The sequence below is a fragment of the Rhopilema esculentum genome, chromosome 8 (genome assembly GCF_057945365.1).
Source record: "Rhopilema esculentum isolate cy_ngs chromosome 8, ASM5794536v1, whole genome shotgun sequence".
Lineage (NCBI taxonomy): Eukaryota > Metazoa > Cnidaria > Scyphozoa > Rhizostomeae > Rhizostomatidae > Rhopilema > Rhopilema esculentum.
In genome coordinates this window covers 7,650,134-7,669,565 of record NC_142822.1, presented here as the reverse complement: position 1 = coordinate 7,669,565, position 19,432 = coordinate 7,650,134, and the positions used below count along the sequence as shown (strand labels likewise).

At 35.9% G+C, this 19,432-nt stretch overlaps 2 protein-coding genes and 1 long non-coding RNA gene across 11 annotated transcripts in view; 2 read left to right on the top strand and 1 right to left on the bottom strand.

Annotated features, from left to right (window-relative positions):
* The first annotated feature begins 450 nt into the window (after positions 1 to 450).
* Positions 451 to 17,187, top strand: LOC135695108 (polypyrimidine tract-binding protein 1). 2 transcript variants are annotated; one of them, XM_065214072.2, is made up of 21 exons: positions 451 to 509; positions 594 to 659; positions 4,223 to 4,261; positions 4,527 to 4,601; positions 4,932 to 5,074; positions 5,610 to 5,781; positions 6,098 to 6,149; positions 6,276 to 6,334; positions 8,030 to 8,130; positions 9,309 to 9,382; positions 9,623 to 9,715; positions 10,081 to 10,164; positions 10,342 to 10,448; positions 11,408 to 11,441; positions 12,409 to 12,501; positions 13,119 to 13,216; positions 13,771 to 13,821; positions 14,178 to 14,245; positions 14,780 to 14,854; positions 15,991 to 16,054; positions 16,439 to 17,187. In XM_065214072.2, exons 2-21 carry the CDS (start codon positions 609 to 611, stop codon positions 16,505 to 16,507), a joined length of 1,602 nt encoding a protein of 533 aa, XP_065070144.1. In that variant the 5' UTR covers positions 451 to 509; positions 594 to 608; the 3' UTR covers positions 16,508 to 17,187. The 2 variants fall into 2 exon arrangements, with proteins under 2 accessions (XP_065070144.1, XP_065070145.1); XM_065214073.2 differs by lacking the exon at positions 10,081 to 10,164 and having other exon boundaries at positions 453 to 509.
* LOC148959843 (uncharacterized) lies at positions 16,824 to 19,027 on the bottom strand. Its single transcript, XR_016143933.1, has 2 exons — positions 18,671 to 19,027; positions 16,824 to 17,327 (listed from the first exon to the last, which is right to left on the bottom strand). It is a non-coding gene; the product is annotated as an uncharacterized LOC148959843 (long non-coding RNA).
* Positions 17,339 to 19,432, top strand: part of LOC135695106 (ephrin type-A receptor 3) — a 29,152-nt gene continuing 27,058 nt past the window's right edge. For 7 of the 8 annotated variants that reach the window (XR_016143932.1, XR_016143931.1, XR_016143930.1 and 4 more), the window contains exon 1: positions 17,339 to 18,342. Coding sequence is in view for 1 of the 8 variants with exons in the window: in XM_089109665.1 (XP_088965791.1) it covers positions 18,267 to 18,342 (76 nt within the window). In the remaining 7 variants the exon portion in view is untranslated. Of the gene's footprint in view, positions 18,737 to 19,432 lie in introns of all 8 variants that reach the window. The other variant, XM_089109666.1, reaches the window with a different exon arrangement.

The window sequence follows — 19,432 nt, the reverse complement described above, 5'->3', positions numbered from 1 at the left end:
GAATTTTCACTCGATTTCTTGTTGAGTAAAAAATCACGATATTTGCATTTCTGTTACCAGGCTTTCTCTCATTTCTAAAATACGCAGGTTTTGCCATAATTTTGCAGAATCCTGTCTTCGCCTTGCCTCAAAATATACCAATTTTCGGTAGCTTCTTGAAGGGACTTGAATGTTTGAACGCGTAGAGATAAGTAGCAGTGTTTCAACAATTCTCTTTTCTAGGGGCTTACAGGGTAGGTCAGTCCTCACAATGTGCTTCAACTAAGACCCAAATAAGTCGACATGTCTTGATGAAGAAGATAAACTGTCATCCCACCCCACCCTAACTCCATACCCAAAAATATCCCCCAAGTAGAGGCGCCAAGTAGAATCCTCTTATCTTTTTATTTTGAAAAGAGCTGGAGCTTATTGTCAATTGTTTCCATACACTACCCGTCATGCAACTGGGTCTTATCACAATCGGTTCTTTTCTCATCTCATAGTCACTAGGTCGGGCGCCGCCATTTCAGGTAAAATTTGTTCGTTACGTTCGTTCAAATGTTCTTTCTCCTTGTACAAGTTGAAGTTTGCTTCATAAATTCGTTTTCGTTTAGGCAATTGAATAAAGCATGAACGAAGGCGGTCACATGAGTGACAACTCAGCTTCAACGGGAGTTAAGGTTAGTTGGACCACGTGGCGTCGTACTTGTGTCGCTCTCATTGACCTCTGCCCTTCTCCTTCTTTGTCGATTCTCGGTTTCTTAATTCGCTCTTTTCTACATATCCTTTAATTTTTAATTTATAATAACTTAAACAAATTAATTCTTATATTATCATTATATCTCGCCCTGTCTAATGGCTAGGTTCTTTGTCTGGGCGGCAGTAAATGAAACGCCATTTTGAAATAGTAATGTCTTAGGCCACATAGTCGTGGAACGCGAGCATGACTCTATGCAGATTTAAGGAATGTTCGCTGTACTTAAAAATGGCTTTGCTTTGAAAGAGACGTCGTTTAGTTTTCTACATTATTTGGTAGGAAAATGTTTTTCTGTCCAGGGGCAAAATTGTCAAAACGGATGTATCTCATCTCAGACTTTGTAACGCCATTGCTCAGACACTGTTCGTTTAGTCCAAATGGAGGCTACAAAAGAAACTGGCCTCTTCCATCATGCCAGCCCTTTTTGTCATGGTTTACAAATTCTACGTGGTCTTGGAATACCTAACCCAGCTAAAAATGTCATATTTTATGTATTGAGATTCTTTATGTGTGGAGGGCTAGGTTGCTTTCTTGACTTGTGGAAATTTGGCGAAACGATTGTCCCTTTCCCGTGCTGTTTCCGCAAACTTATCAAACGGCGGTAACGATAGAGCGTTTCCTCGAGGAAAATGACTTTAAATACGTTTTGGGATTTTTTCGAATTTTCAATCAACATTAAAGTAAATTAAGCACCTATGAGCTTTGCAAAAGGCTTCAAAACTTTCATATAATCAAGTTTCATATATATAATTATAAAATAAAATACGACGCTAAAATTTAATACAATGATGCTTACAAAATTACAAACTAAATAAAGAAACAGACATTACATGATTGTATATAAGATAGTTTGATTAAGGAGGAGCTCTCTATATAGATAAACTAATTGAGAGAGAGCCCCCCCCCCCTCACATAAAAGCAGAGAAACTAGAAACTTTATATATAAAAAAAGAACATAAACTAAGTTAACCAATACCCAATTACAACACATAAGGTTCAATAAAATAGAGTTTTAATTTAATGCAAAACATTGTGTCAGAACCAGCAACACAAATTAAAACTGGAAGAGTGTTCCATAATTTAGAACCAAAATATTGAACTGTACATAATGTAGAGAAATGTTTTGAAACCAATAGTCAGTGAATTATTTTACATTAAGTTTGTGTTTTAGGCAAAAAGTAAGTGTTAAAGAAGAAAATAAAACAAGATGTAAATAAACATTTTCAATTTTGTATTTGCAATCATAGAAGTGGATTCTTTCTGTTTCTTAGTAATTGTGCCAAAGTTTCTTTGAAGCCAAACAAATTCATAAAAAACCACATTGCATAATAATGATGATAATAATAGAAATCTTTAGATTCTTTTTCCTCAGTCGGGATGAATTTTTATTCCTTCTTTAGAGGTGATAGATTTAAATGAAAGTTATATAATATTTGTTTTCATCTTTTGCCATTCTGAAAACTGCATTACCAGCCCTATGTGGATGGTAAAGTCAGCTGTCTCAGTTCTCCATAATACTAACACAACTATATATATATATAGCTTAATGGTTAGATGAGTAAAAAGGAAGAAACACAGGATAGGCTGTCTGCCAGATTCTGTGAATCTTTCAATGAGTAATAATACAAAAAAGTCAGGAACAAAGCAATACAGCGATGAAAAAATGATGTAAAAAGGAATTTGAAAATATATTCTATTAAATTCATTGAAAAATATTCATTAGATTTAATGTATTTTAAAATTCTACATACTACATCAAAGGCTCATCAAAGAATTCATTGGATTTTGAAGTTCAATAGTAGTTCTTATTTATTATCAATTATCCATCTATATATAGATATCAATGCAAGACATTCTTTGAGAATGTTTTTGCCAGGTGCTTTCTTCAGTATTGGACATATTTACAACAAATAAAAATCACACAAATTTTCAGTTTGCACTGACTTTGGATTGCACTTTGTTTTTGTAAATTTGCAGTAACAACCTCATCATCCAAAAGAATAATTTATATCCCATCTTCAAAAGAATAACTTTGGAGGAGTTCATTAAAGTTGAGTGTGGTCTTTTCTATGATTTGCAGCTGGATTTTGTTACATTGGCTGGTTGCTATTTAAATGAAACACTAAATGAAATAAGCGAAAAGGAAAAGAAGGAAGGTGAAAAGAAAAAATGTGATCAAAGACAAAAAGGGGAAAGCAGAAATTTTAGCGCTGCTTTTTACAATTGGTATTTAAACAATGCAAACCATTTAGCCTATTGAAAGAAAAACAATTTAGACCCCGTTTACATGAGACCTGGACCAGATCAGATCCAAAGTATCTGGATACTTTTGAATCTGATCCCTGAAACGGCAATGTGTTTACACGGGTTCCAATCCAGAACGATTTGTGTTAACATGAGAACAGATCCAGATGAATTCAATTGGTTACCGTGCATGCGCTTTTCCAAAATCGGTGCGCATATGATGTTTTCAGAACTTTGTGTGTGATAAAAACACAGTTCAACCTGAACACGGAGGGAGGTAATGCTAAAAGGAGTAAAATTTTCGTAGACTGAAGAAGAAACTGCGCTACTTTTAAAATTAGTATTGGACTAGAAAACTTAGAAGCTTACAGCTGGACAGGATTGAGAAAATACAGACAACATATTGTCAAAGTTTCATAATAATTCTTCAACACAGTAGTCTATCAACTTGATGTTCAGTTTTCTGGCGCCAGAAAGCCACAGATTACATATTTAAACTACCTTGAATTGGAAAATATTCTGTCTGACTTGCGACAAATAACGTAGACGGATCTTATCTGGACCAGATCCACCTGTTTACATGGGATCCATATGAGATCACCTCTGAAAGCGTTTGAAGAGCAGATCCAAAAGTATACAGATCCACCAGTTCCCGTGTAAACGCAAGGCCTGTCTGTACATTTTTGGATCTGATCCAGTTCTGATACATTCTCGTGCTAGTGGGGTCTTAGGCAACTCTGTCAAATGATTATTTCAAGCACCCCACTTTCGTGAGACAACATATGTCCTATTGTATGAATAAGCAAATTTTAAAAAGCTCCTGGAAAAAAACTTACAATTGGTCTTTGTGTGCCTGTCCGTTCGCACGCTTTGAACAACAAAGGCTTGGTTGTTGTTAACATATAGTACATTATAGTGCAGTAATATTTTTTTTAACAATAAAAATATCAGAAACCTCATGTATTGTGATGATAGCTTATGTAGTGATGAGCATCCATTTTCTAAAGAGAGAACTTTGGTTCTAAATATGTAGGTGATAATCATGCCAAATTTGGTTTTTAGCATTCAATTTTTAGAGATCAATCAAGCTCAGAACTTTCTATGTGCATGTGGAGGCACTTGATTGGGCTTGAGCACCTCTCCTTGCAAGGCCAGCACTTCAATGAATCCAAATATGTCTGTATAAAAATCATACGTTCTAAAAATGAGGGTAATTTTTTCATGTTTCAATCTATTTCATAGAGAAGTGCTGAAGGCAGTATGGATGCGGGACAAAAAAAGGTAATGAGATGCATCTCTGCTGAGTCATGCTTTAATGTTAAACCAGCTAGAGGAAAAAATATATTGTAAATATATGTATATTTAACAACATTTGCAATTCATGTTTAAAAGATATGTACTCAATAAGTAATTATATATATATATAATGTATAATTTACCTAATATCGATTTAGTTTTGAAATATCAAAGCACTGCTTGATGTCTAATGTTTTTTTAACATGAATTATATATGATATATCTTTATGTGCTGAATTTCTCGTTTTAGATGAAGGTAGAAGAAAACCCAGTTTCAAGGGTTTTACACATTCGAAATATTCCAAGAGATGTTTCAGAATCTGAGGTAATTGAAAAAGCTTATCTTATAATCATGTAGCTCTGTTTTTTCAAGAGTGTAGAATTAATCTATTGATGCTTATAGAATAAAAGTGAAACTGATTACTATCACAATACTAAAACTGAAAGCACAAGAACAAAATAGAATGGTACAAAGCAGGCAACAAAAGTTCCTGGATAAGGTAAACTGTGCCATATTGAATAAACAGCCATATAATTCACACATTTAGAAATCAAAATCACACCCACACAGTTAGCTGTGGCCTACAGAGTCTCTTTAAAGCCTTATTCAATTGTCTAGAAACATTTATTTGTATTCTTGATTTCATTTTGACAGATCATTGCTCTTGGTACTCCTTTTGGTAGAGTCACCAACATTCTGTACATGAAAAATAACCAGCAAGCACTCTTAGAGCTGGAGGATGAGAGCTCTGCAGAGAAAACTGTTAACTACTATACGTTTGTCACACCAACAATTGGGTGAGTCCTGAAAGAGTTTACAGTTTGATATGATTTACAGCTTGATGGTGCAGCATTGATAAGGAATCAAATCCTGATAAAGAATCAAATTTCAGAATCAAAAGATTTAACATAATTTATTATTTTCTATGCACCCATAGAAAGTTCCTCCATATTCAAGGAAATGCCTATTTAAAGAGGAAAATGTAATTTTTACACATGCATATGTGAATTATATAATGGGTTTTGGTGTTTTAAGTTGCAACTCAGATTGTTATCGTCATGCTTAGTGTTATCATCAGGCAACCGTGTGTACAGATCTGCCCATATTGCATCAAGCACTTATTGTCACACTGGTAATACAGTAATTTTCATTACATCTATATATGCAAAGAGCATTAATGAGCAAAGTGGTTTGAATTTTGATCGCTCTGTTGTTGACAACGTGGTGGCCATTAACTAAATTCTCAAAACTGTGCAATACCTTTGCTCACTAAGTGTATATATATTTGTTGTATTTATTTCGCATTGTAAAGAGAGTTTCTTTATATTTCAGGTCACAACCAGTTTACATTCAATTCTCAAAGCACAAGGAGCTTGTTGTTTCGAATCCATCCCAGGCATTGACTGCTGCTGCATCTGAAAACTCAGAGTCATCCTCAAATACAGTGCTTCATGTAACAATTGAACATTTGATCTACCCAGTCACAGTTGATATTTTGCATCAAGTGAGTCATGCACATTTTCAAGCGTATTATCATGATTTCCTTTGCTTCATTTTAAAAATATGCAAATAGATTTTTATCATTAATTTTGCTTTTGTGTCAAAGGTTTAAACTGAGAGAGCAAAATCAAAATATTATTTATGAATATATTTTTAAGAACTTTTTATTTGTTTTACTCTTATAAATCTGTGATTCTCAAAACAAAACTTGAAAAATTTGCCTTGTTCTGCATCTTGACTCCATACTATCTGTGAAATTTTACCAAATCTGTTATCATTGAATTTTCAGTATCTAAAATGATTTTCTACTCTGTCTACAGATATTCTCCAAATATGGAACTATTTTGAAAATTGTCACATTTACAAGAAGTGGTGAGTTTCAGATTTGCCTGTCTTTTTTTGCCATTTTAATCATGTTTACATTTAGATATTCCCCACTTATTGTTTGAAAAAATTTAAATTATCCTTGATTTTTAATTAAGGTTTTTTTTCTTTTAGGCCAATACCAAGCTTTGGTTCAATACCAGTCAGGCCATTCTGCAGAGCAGGGGAAAAAGGTGGGCATTTAGCAATGATAAGCCAACATTAGAATGTTCTAATTATATAAAAGAGAGCGGAAGAGATAGAGAAGCTTGTTTATTTCTATGAACATACAGGCCTGGCCGTTTGAGGCGAGCGATAGCTCGCGCTCGCCTCCACGCTCCCCTCGCAACCTGAGGCGAGCTATGAATTGCTCTCCTAAACAGAACATGAAGGGAGAATCGCTCCCCTAAAATTTCCATTCATTTGCCCTTTTCCTATTCAGAGAACCCTGAAACCGGGTTAATTGGCTTATTTTTGTAACAGCGATTTCTCCCGTCACTGCATTTTTTGCAATTAACTTTTTGCTTGTTGGGCGGTTTTTGTTATGATATGCATAAACTTCGATCTATTTGGAAAAGGATAGTTAACCGAAAGGTCGTTTGTAGCGTTAACCGAAATAGTCAAACGTCGTTTGTAGCGATTAGAACCTTTCGATCCTAAGAAAACAGGAATATTTTTGGAAGGAAAGTCGAAGAAATGGGTAGGAATTGTAGATTGGGGATATAATAAGACAGCAGGTCCCTTCCAGCAATAGAAACAAAACTATCCCTCAAAGAGAACAAGGTACTCTGTCTTGCAGATCAAAAACAACAACCAAAACATGGAATTCCACTATCCAGCAGCTTTTACTGAAAAAACCCAGATTGGGTGAAAAACTATAACGGCGACATGTTTCGCATTATTGGCAAAGCCTGATCATCGTTCCATCTATGTAGCAGTTTGTGAATCTATCTACTATATAAACATGGCCGACTGCTTTTGTGTAGACATAAGTGAGTTCGTTTTCACCTTAGGACTCCGTTGGTAACATTTTCAATAGGAAAGGGGCACTTATTGGAAAACCTCAACAGTCATGTCCTCGCGTTTTCTGATGGCCTATTTCGATCCAAAACTGGGTATTTTAGCGTAGAGTTTTCCTTCTATGTTCTGACGTTTTATTCTCTGAAGAGTGCTAGACGTATAATTAAGTTTGTTTCAAAATTTGTTTTTTAAAGCCATTTTCAAATACTGTGCAACAACAAGATTGTTTTGCAAGAGAATTGTTGTTTTTGTGTTGTGCCAGCTTTACATAAAACGGAGAGAGTCTGTTCTTTCAAATACTTCAAGTAAAGGGGGTGCCTAAGTCACGGTTAAAGCAAATGCAAATTGAAAGAAGTAAAACAGCACACTCCTGACTGAGGCTATTACATTAAGGCAACCAACAGATACTAAAGGGGCTTATTAAGTCATCTGTCGATTGTCTTTAAAGTACATTCTATGTGTTACTGATTTAGCTCGCCTCAGCAAATGAGGGGAGCAATTCACAGCTCACCTATGAAAATACAAACGGCCAGGCCTGAACATATATAAACATTGTTGAAACATTTTGTTGTATTTTATTTATTCCTTGCCAAGAATTTTGCTCTTTTTTCGTGGTAATTTAGCTTTAGAACAACTTTAAATTGTACAAGGAAAATAAGCGTAGATATTTAAAATAACAACATTTCAAGCGTAGTGTCTCATCATGTTTAGATAGAAAATGTAAATAGAAAGAAAAACGTTAAAGGACAATTGGATTTGACAGAGAGAGATAGAAAGAAAAGGTGTCATCATGGAAAGGTGTAATTTTGAAACCTTTAAGTTTTATCTTATACTGCGGTCACTCTACATTGATTTTATCTTCTTTACAGAATCTTGATGGGCAGAATATTTACACTGGGTGCAATACACTGAGAATAAAATTTTCAAAACTTACTAACCTGAATGTGAAATATAACAATGAGAAAAGCAGGTACTTGTGTGTTTGTAAATAAACACTTTTGATGATGTATACATGTATCGTGTTTTAACAACATTTCAATCTTCATAGACAGACTATGAAACCTGTTCCAGCATGCCTTTGTTAGTCAGTTTTACTAGCTTTAAGTTCCCCATTGGTTGTTTGAAGCTTTTAGCTGTGTTAAAGTCTGGCAATACTCCACTTACCTGTAAACACATCAGATCAAAAGTAGAATCTGTCTAGGTAGATGCTTTAGGATTTAAAAAGAAAAATATGCATGGATCACCAGAGTGCTGACATAAAATGGCTGTGGGTCAGGAAAATGTTGAAATTTATAATAAAATTCAAATTTTGAATAGCTAGCTAACTGATTGATCGTGAAGTATGAAGGTTTAAATAGCAAGCTGTGCATTTATGTTGGCATTCACCTAAATTGAAAGGGGTTAAGATAGCAAATTACCCTCATTGGACTAGCAAATTTTTATTTTATTTTTTTTGTACATCAAGTTATGGTTATTGGTAACATATAAGTTGTTTTTGGTGACTATGGTTTTGTTGTTTGGCCACACTTTTGCAAATTCAGTGTAACTAGTTACACACTGATTTACTAGGCAGATTCTACTTTATAAGAATATCGGGAGTAAATGTGGCCCACTAAATGAAGAGGGATAGATAATCTTGAATATGCCATGGGAATTTCCCTGTTCCAACACTCACTTGTCGTTGGCAGTGAAAATGAAACTCCAGTATGGGGTTACTTTCGATAAATAATTTATTGAAGAAGTTATTTTCTGGTTGCTGTGTAAAGTTTTAAGTTAAACAGAGTAAAAATTTGCTCATTCTATATTTGATTGCCAGTAAAGTGAAATATATGGTTTGTTTGTGTCATAAATTGTTAGTGTTCTTGTTTGAGTGAAATTTTTTCAAAGTCGTTAAAGTTGTAATTCTGAGCATGAACAATTTAGAAAGGCCATCAAATGCAAATGTGTTTCTTTGTGTTTGATCTTACCACTACTTATCTTTTTTCCAAAAATCATCTGTTTTCCAACCCTTACCTTTGCTCTTTCTCCTTTCCTTACACAACTTCTTTCTTTTTCTTACAATCCAGCTGTTTGTATGTTTACAATCAAATCAAATGTAATATTATCCACCAAAGGCTCTAATTTGTCATTCCATTCTGCCTTGACTAGAGACTACACCAGGCAAGATTTGCCGTCTGTTGAAAATGGTCGTGGAGTTGATCCTGCAGTTGGCCTTTCCCTTGGTAAGTAGTGTGAGTTTCCAAAGCAGTGTCAGAAACTATTTGTTTGTATGGTCGTTGTGCTGTTTCTAAATTCTCTAACATGCAAAGCATAATTTCTGTTGAAGTCCCTTTCTTTGTTGCTAAAAAATCTGTTTCATTGAAACACGGTCATATATAAGGGAACATTTTTGGGGCTAGGGCACTTGGTCTTTTTAAGAGGAGCTCAAATGTTTGGTAAATGAAGGAAAACTTTTATTACAGGTGCAGCTGGTTTGGTGCCATTGCCATTTGGTGCAACTGCTGTCACTGGTATTCCGGCTCTTCTTGGATCTGGCACTGTTTTGCAGCAAGGAAGTAAGTTTTGTTTGATAGTGAATCATTCCCGTATATTAATTGTATAATTCCTGGTGATTAACATGCAATGTTTCTTGAATCAATAGTTTTGCAAGGCTTCATGTCTCTTGTTGTGGTCTTTTACTCTGTATTACAGTCATTAAAAAACATATCATTTGTACGAATCTTACCAGAACCAATTATTTGTACGAACCATTATTTGTTTGAATCACTTTAATTGAATTTTGTCCTGGTGTTGCCCAGATAGGGCTGAAGGATGTTTGCAAACATAAATTTTTATCCTTCGTTAGTCGACTTTAGCACACAATGCAGTGGAAGTAGAAATTAGAACTGTATCACAAAGCATTGATTGTTTATCCTAATAGTTGCAAATCTACATGGTCTTCCACTTGGTTCGAATCAGCACATGGCACAAGGCAATTATATGAGACAAGGCGGACCAAATATTTGTACGAATCTCTATTTGTTTGAATCACTTTAATTGAATTTTGTCCTGGTGTTGCCCAGATTGGGCTGAAGGATGTTTGCAAACATAAATTTTTATCCTTAGCCCGACTTTAGCACACAATGCAGTGGAAGTAGAAATTAGAACTGTATCACAAAGCATTGATTGTCTATCCTAATAGTTGCAAATCTACATGGTCTTGCACTTGGTTCGAATCAGCACATGGCACAAGGCAATTATATGAGACAAGGCGGAAGTGTTGTGTTTGTGAGCAATTTGGACGAAGAGGTGAGCAATTTTCCTTTTGTCCCACCACTTGCAGCACTACCAGCTCTTGAGCGACAATTGTCAAAATTATCCTGTGCTCCAGTGCTGTGACGTGCCTCGATAAAGGTTCTCCAGTAGTTACAGTTTTCCAACACTTGATCTTAGGTGCCTAATAAATGCACCTTAGCAATTTGTCCTAACACTCCATTCCCAGCCGATTAAAAGAATTTTTTTTTACGCTTGGAATGTAGATACGAAATAAAGAAAGGTGTTCAAGTTTTCTGTTTTTCTCTCTAATTTTTTTTGGCTTATCTTTTTGTCAATATTGTAAAAAAAAATTGCACCCTTTTCCTCTCCTGCGTATATTTACTCTCATTCAGAAAAATTCCAAACACCTTTTTTGAAGCAGCAAAAAGTATATTATGATGGTTTTGTCCATCTATCAGTTGAATGTAAATGACCCGTTCGTTTGTCAATTTTTTTGGTCAGCAGCAAGTGTTTAGTTACATCAAGATTTACCAGTTACAGCTAAACCATCTAGAAAGGCTGGCATTCGTCTCTAAGTGTCAAGAAAGTTTCCTAATAAGTATTGTTGATTCCTAAACATAACACGTGCAAATAATCTGTAAAAAAATCCTCGCTTGCGTTTTCTATTTCTCTTATTTTGGTTCTTTCGTCGATGTTTGATATCTTTTGAAAGCTTCAATCGCGTTAAACGATGAGTCAAATCTGCAGTGCATCTTTGATAAATCAGTTCTCCAATGTGATTTTGAAATAATTTCTGATTTAATTTATAATTTAAAGAAAGCATGAATAGTGATGCAGCATATAGATCTCTGAATTGTACTAGCTGTGAAAATCGACTAACCATTTGTCCATTTGTGTACATTAATTTGCTTTTCTTTCAAATCTCTAAGAAATAGTTCCTCTATCTATTCTTGATTAATGATTACTTTTTCTTTCTCCCTTGAACTCGCTAGCAAGTCTCCTGTGATGATTTATTCATTCTTTTTGGTATGTTCTTTTTTCATCTTGCCTTGACTTTAATCGCCAATGTCGTTTCTTCTCTTGCAGCCTTTTTGCTCTTTAAACAGCTTTTGTTTCTTAAATGATAAAAACAAACTTTAAACTTTTCTCTCTAAATGCTTGGAAGGAGCTCTGAAGTACATTATTCCCAGTTTTTGGCAGTGCCAATTTCAGGCGGTCATTTCAGGTTTTGTTCCAGCTCAAACTTGTCTTTGTCCTAAATTTATACTGCTCATTTAAAAAAATACACCTAGAAAACAGTCATTTCGCTTGCTATGATGAAAGACTTTCACTAAATCCAACAATTTACCTCTAATCTTTCTTATGCATTTTTTCTGACAGGAAATTTCTTACTTTTTTTATCAATGTAGGTCTGTACTGAAGTTGGTCTGCTTTTAATTCATCTCAAAGATATGGAACTATTCCTTGAAAGTTTATCATTTCAAGTCTATTTAAAGCCTCCCTTAATGCAGTCTTATTTTTCACCATTTTCTGTTTAAACTTCAACCTTTTGTATACGCCTAAAACCAGATTGGCCCAAACCACAATTTGCTGTGCAGATCTTTTTCAGATTGATTTAGACATCAATAACCAGGTTGAGAGTTCTTGCAAATGTGGTTCTTTTCTCTAGTTTCTCTTTGCTGAAAATACTTTGCATTTCAAAAACTGAAAATTCTACCATTTATTCATTCCAAATGTCCTTTAGCCATCATACAACCGAGCTTAAACCACCTGCTGAAAATACAATCGCTTGATTTTGCTAACACAGCGCAGCTAGATTCATGCTAGATGCACCTCAAGAACCTCGTCTTTCTCCCCTACATTTCAGAAATCTCTTAACTTTTTCAGTTGCCGTTTCATTTCTTGGCTTTTCAAAGCGGCAATGATGAATTTGAGTTGTTTTTAGAGCAAAACTTAGCGTGGCTTTATTTGTAATAATTCTTTTCTATACCAGGGCATTATGGTGATGTGCACCGCGTGAAAATTTTGTTCAACAAAAAGGACAGTGCACTCATCCAATTCGCAGATGGCATGCAAGCCCAAACAGGTTAGAAAAGAATTCAGATATCATTCTTTGCTTCCATTGTCATTGTCTTGCTTCCATTGTCATTGTCTTGCTTCCATTGTCATTGTCTTGCTTCCGTTGTCATTGTCTTGCTTCCATTGTCATTGTCTTGCTTCCATTGTCATTGTCTTGCTTCCGTTGTCATTGTCTTGCTTCCGTTGTCATTGTCTTGCTTCCATTGTCATTGTCTTCATTTTTGTGTACGCTGTGATTTAGAATGAGTACACTGTGAGGTGGGTCGAGGGGAACGCATATATGTATGTATATATGTATATATAGACGCTTTTCCGTAACTTTTTGCTATGCAAGGCATGCTCGTTTCCCTGTGATTTCTATTACAGTCACTTTCTCTTTTCTTCGCTAGTGTTTTGTCGTCTTGATTTCGGCCACAGGGCTAGCTTAATTTTTGTAAAGCATTTGTGGCTTAAAAGCATCTCCTTCGGTGTACTAACATGCATTTCTCCTTCATGGTTCTTTCTATAAACTCGTAATTGCAGGATAATTTTACGTTTCGACAAACATCCAGCGCGTTATTTATAGCAACTTATTGCTTCTTATCTAAAATGAACAAGTTAGTTTAAAACTTTGTTCTTTTACAGCACAACAAAATCTGAATGGCATTCGCATATTTGGTAAGGAGATACGGGTTTCAAAATCAAAACATACAACTGTCAATATGCCAAGAGATGAAGACGTGGTAAGAGTTAAACTAACTTACAAAGGTCACGATTTTGGAAGGCTGGGATGATGTTAAGGCACCTTGGGGCTAGGCCTAGTCGTAAGACTATTACCGGGGGGGGGGGGCAGTAAACAGCTCTCCTAGTAGTATTCAGGTGAGCTATAGGAATAGGAAAAAAAAACGAAAATTGATTTCAAGGAGAGCAAATTCGATTTTTAGAACAATTTAGGAGAGCAATCTGTAGCTCTCCTCCAGCGTTATAGGGAGCTGGGTGTGGAACAAGAGCTATGACTCTTCTCAAATTGCCAGGTCTGCTGGGGACGCCTCTCCTTTGCACTGTTTTATGAAGGCATATGATAGGCATGTTTTTTAAAGAGAGAATCCCGTAATATGGCATTAAGCATAATATATACCCCATTTTTCATTGCGTAATTTTGGCAATAACCTTGTAATTAAATTGTTCCCAGACCCAACAGAATTTAATGTGAAATGAATTTTATTATTTTTGGCAAGTTTCTAAAGTGACAACGACTAACAACAGACCTTTCATACTTTCATATAATTTTTTGTAGGACCGAGAACTAACGAAAGATTTTTCTGATTCTCCACTTCACAGATTCAAGGTAAGGGATTAGCCAGCTACGACTTTGGCCTACTAAGTAATCAGTTGTCTTTGCACTTTGTCACTGTTTTATGTACGTTGATAAGAGCGTGTATATGAAGATGAAGTTACTATCTTTGTACCAAGACGTATTTTTATGTGATATCAATGGGACAACAAACATTTTGGCATAATACCATAATGTTATATTTTTTAACTTCACTCTCACGATTGGTTTAAATTGATATGCACTTATACTTTCTTCACTGTCAGTGCAGTGCTTATAATCACCTAGCATTAGATATGTACACTGCTTTGTAATAATTGAAGTTTGAGGTTGTTTCTTTAATTCGCAAATTTATGCTTTCGTTTCTCTAGAAACCAGGATCAAAAAATTTCCAGAATATCTTCCCACCAATTAAAACGCTCCATTTGTCAAACATACCGTGAGTAATTTTTTCAAATTTCAACATTTGATGGTTACGATTTTCACCGTGCTAATTTAAAGCTACTTTACATTTAAAATTAAAATCGGCAGTGGAATCGCATTGTCTAAATGTGCTGTTGTCTTGACACACAGAGTGAAGATTGTGTAAGGAATCGTGAAAGATTCTACTGTATGTAATTAGACGTTAAAGAGAGAATTTCATTGGACCTGTCAGTCAACAGGAGCTCATGCACTAACGTGTTCTGATTTGGACGAATCGTGATAGCTGTTAGCATTCTACTAGGAAGCCCAAAGCTAATGGATATTCTTACGTATGCTTTTGTAGTTCTTTAACTTTGTTATGAAGACTATAAACTGTTATTTTGGCGTCCTTTTTGCACTGCCCTTTTGATCCAGCGAGCATGCTTTCAATGTTTCCCTTTTTGTCGCAAGATCCTTTGGCTGTCTCACATTTGTTCACAGGCATCCACATTTAGGGCCGTTCTTAAGGAGCAACAGGTTGATAGAGATTGGTGTTTTTTTTATTTTAAAGGGAAGAGACAACCGGAGAAGAGTTGGAGGATTTGTTTGGCAGCTACGGGGCGGTGGCGAATTTCAGATTTTTCCCGTAAGTTTTCTGATCGCGTCTCCAGTGATTTGATTGACACCTAAGAGCTTGAGGGAGTGCGAGGATGGCTCAGTGGTTAGGGGCGCTGACTACAGATCCAAGAAGGGCCCGTGGTTCGAGTCCCTGACATAACCAAACTTACACCCAGAGTGAGGAGAGTTGCCAGCTCTCTGTTATTCCAAGCGTAGGAATCACGAGGTGTGGTCACATCGAGAGGAAGGACCAGGACACTGCTCGATTAGCATAAGATTCTCAATGTCCTAAAAACCTACCTTCGGATGCTGGGTATAAACGAATAGCAAATAGCAACATCTAAGAGCACTTTGACAAATCTGTTGATTGATACTTTGTCTTTCTACAGACCATTATGAAGTGCAAGAGAAAATATTGACAGATAACTGCTTTAGTGACTTACAAGTGTGTCATTAGAGTTTTAAATGTCAAAGACACTCCTTTTGTCCCGTGGATAACTAATAATTTAACTTCCAAATTATGCATGCAGTTCCAGCAAGGTCTTTTCTGTTTATCATATAATTGTACATCATATTCTCGTATTTGAAAATACAAGAAGAATTATAATATAGGAAACATTCAGGCTGGTGCTAAGAAATGATTTACTAAGAAAAGAGTCCGCGCATTTATTGCAGAGACAGGAGCCCCATCTCCCCTCTAGTGGCTACATCGCATTAATCTAAGCGTTTGTATCTCTGACTACTGAAAACTTGATGTCAAATGTCTGCGATCGCCATAAATTGTGGGTAAAAAATTGAATGTACCAGGACTGAAATTGAAAGCACCAGGACTCGATAATTTGAAAAAGCCTTTTCGCTAGCATCTTCAGAAAAGGTGCTGGTTTTTTGATAGTTAGCTGGGTTTACAAGCATGTAATGGCTACTTTGTTTTCACTGTAGAAGTTGCAATAGACTAGCAAGTTCTTTGTTTTCCTAAACCTTACATTTGTGCTATTAGATGTTAGTATGCGCTGTTATCTACTGCAGAATTGTTTTGAACCGCTGATGACCCTAAGGACCAATGTTTTCACCCCCGCTCTAGCTTTAGTGTTATGCGAAACTGTGCTGAAAGTCTTCAAGCACCATTCCCGATACTATATACATTTCAGAGTTATTTGATTTCAGGAAGGACAAAAAAATGGCACTTATGCAAATGTCATCGGTCGAAGAAGCGTGTCAAGCTTTGATGGTAGGAACATCGTTTATCCCATTACAAACCTCTTTTTTTTTTGTTACAATGTGGGGATAAATTGTGGAATGTTTACAATTATAATGAATGGAATTAGATATTGTCACACCGTGCTATCTGTGATAATGTCGAAGAGATAAGAGAGTGTATTCTACAGTCCAGGGTTTAGTAAAGGGGAAATTAGCATTGTAAAAAATTGCCTCTGATTGGACTCTTAATATTCCTAATTTATTGAAATTAGCTTTTGTTACTACCTAAAACACGCACAATAGGTTCATTTTGGAATTTTTTTTCACTCTCTGAACTGCAAGTGCCAATAGATCTTACATTGTTGTTTACATTGTTTCGTTCCTGTTTGACTCAAACGTTCCAATTGCTTTGCAGAAATTCCACAACTTCAAACTCTCAGATACCAACCACCTCCGGGTTTCATTTGCAAAGAACGAGATGTAACCCTGCTTGCAGTCATTCTGAACAAATCCCTATCTGTGTAGCAATCAGCTACTGGTATCAGAACTTTTTATTATTGAGTATATCGCTAGAGAAACTGTGTACCATTTTTTCACATATTTGTTAATAGATTTTTATGATAAGTTTCGTCCTTTCATATTATTTGTAGTTAGCAGGCTGAAAGAGCTGGAGGCCATAGGTAAACCACAGTCTACAGGGATTCCAAAAAAGTTCAGTCAAGGTGTATTTCGGCTTCTTTGCTTGAATATGTTTTGGTCACAGTGGTTGGTGTACATGGTGGATGTTTTGCATAGTCGTGCCGACAAGCATAATAACTATGCTGTGTCGCTCTTCGAATCGAGTGCGTTTTCATATTATTCAGGTTGCACGATCAATCGTTGTAGAAATACCCACTGCTTATTTCAATATGATATACAGACTCGAGTCCACTTGAATTGGACTGAAGACTAAGACACTCCAGAATTGGTTTAAATTGAGTGGTCTTTGAACGGTTAACCTTGTATTTTAATATAAAGCATAGTTAACTTTGCTTGTGAAGATAGAAAAGTTTTGTTACCGCTTTTGTTAGCATATGTAATTAATTAAAGGTGAACACAAGCTTGCAAGTAACAGGTAGATATTTGTGAATTTCGTTTAGAATATCTCCTTGCTTTGCCCAACAAGCCATACACTCTTTTGTCGCGTTTGCTACCTCTGTTTAACACACTTGACGATTGCTCGTGAGTGCCTTCTTGAATTGCTCAATAATCTTCAGTTTTCTTTTTTGGCCTTCTGTCTAGATCAGCGTATCATTCTTACTGCTCTGCGAAGACAAAAATAAAAGAGTATATATTGGATAATTCTAGAAATTACTTAAAACCTCAATCGTCTCCTAGTGATGAAAGTTTTCAAATTTTTACAATCTGCCTATTGACTCGTGGCTGAAGGTTACCTGCTTTACTTCTTGAAAATAAGAATTCGTCGATAAATGAGTGGGTCTTTATCTAGCGGTCTGAACGCCAAACACAATTTCGGAACAGAGGTCTTGCTGAATAGACTTTTAAATTGCTGTCTTTTAAGGTACAGGAAATGTATTTTCCCTTATTATAATTGAATGCACCTGATTAATTGAATACCGACACAACAACATCATTTTGATAAACGGGTATCATATATAAAATTGCCATGTGAAGCAAGATCTTGGCGGTTACATAAACGAAAATTAATAAAAAGGCAAAAAACCCTTATTTAGTTGTTTTGAGTGGTACTATCTTGGATGTTTTTGGGCGTACAAACGCTCTCAAAATCAGAGATGTGTTTTTAGGAGGAATTTTTCTGGACATTGTGCAGGGAAGAAAAATGGAAACAAATATTCCAGGTTTCCTTGCTAGAGCTAAAAGGATTCAGTCATAGTTTGGTTTCTCTCCCGTCCTTCATAAAAATCAAAGTGCCTGCTCTTCATCCCATTCATATCTATGGCTTGCAGCATGCAAAATATCAAAAAATTTGTTGATTGCAAGGATTTGTCATGCCTGTCAACACTGCATCAGAAACAAAGACAAAAATTAACGGAAAATGCAAAAGCAAATAACAAAGCAAACAAAAGCAACTGCAATCATTTGCTGTCACGGTACCAAAATATCGTCAAGGGGAGGTATGATGCCGGAGTTTTTCAGTTTCAGGTAGAAAACAGGCAAATTATCTGCAACTGATAGGCTCAAATTGCTAAGACAAATTGCTAGTGGCAATGTATTGCTAAAAAATGGATCTCTGGTTGTATACTGCTTTGTTCCTACTTAGACAAGTGTGTTTTATTCAATACGGAAGCTGTGGAGAAGGTAAGCGTCTGCACTTAGTTATTTTAATTCAAGTCGCTTTTGGCTTAGCTTTCGTTGTGTATTTCAACGAACGTTTCGCTCTGTATTGCCGAGGGGCAAATCACTCTAAGAAAATCTCTTACACCTTTCTTGAAAATCCTCAGAAATCCTTTTGTTTTAGGGAAAATTTAGTACGTTATTTGCACGAGTGAATCGCCCCTCGCGTATTGTTAGAGAAATTTTGATCGACTTTTTCTAATCAACCACCAAAATGACTGGTATTAGCGGCGGCCCTGGCTAGCACAAACCAGTTTACCAACCTGATCTTCTACAACGTAGTCAACCATACCTACTTCACTCTCCGTTGCTGTATATGAAAGGCCAGATTCTGAAATTTCAATGTTTGCCATGTAAGGTAAAGAATCAATTTTAGTCGCTTAGCTTTTCTTTAAAGGCAATGAGTCATTATAAAATGGATTGGGTATACCCTAAGTGCCAAAATCCGCTGAGTCATGATTTTCATGACTGCAATGCTATTGGCTGACCTGGAACTGGTCACATGAACTCACCTTGTACTGATTGACAAAGCAATTTTCATCAATAGCAAGTTGTCAACAACGGATGCAAATATCACATGAAACAGCAGCGATCACGCCGAAACCAAATGACCCCCTATAAAGAAGGCCTATTTACCATGACTCAATGCCTTTAAGCGCTACCATAAGACATATTTCAATTTGGTCTTTTGTTTCTGGGGGGTGGGGGCGTCCAGGTGCACTCGTTTGGTAAACCGGTTGACAGTTACCAGGAACACAATAAGAGAAATGTAAAGGTTTGTTGGGAGCTCGAGTTTTGAACATGAAACTTTCCCATTGATTTATAAGGGCAAATGACTGATTTGCATAAATTCAAAATGGTTACGCTTATATTACGTTAAGTATCAAATATTTCGGAGGGATTTATTTTCGTTCAAGTAGGGCAACCAAAAGTAAGTCGCATCAAATTTTTTTAAACCTATGAAGTTTTCCAACGCTATGAAAATCTCGTTTCACCCCGATGGACTTTCAAAATAACAAAATAACATGCTTTCCTTGATATTATTTGATTGAGT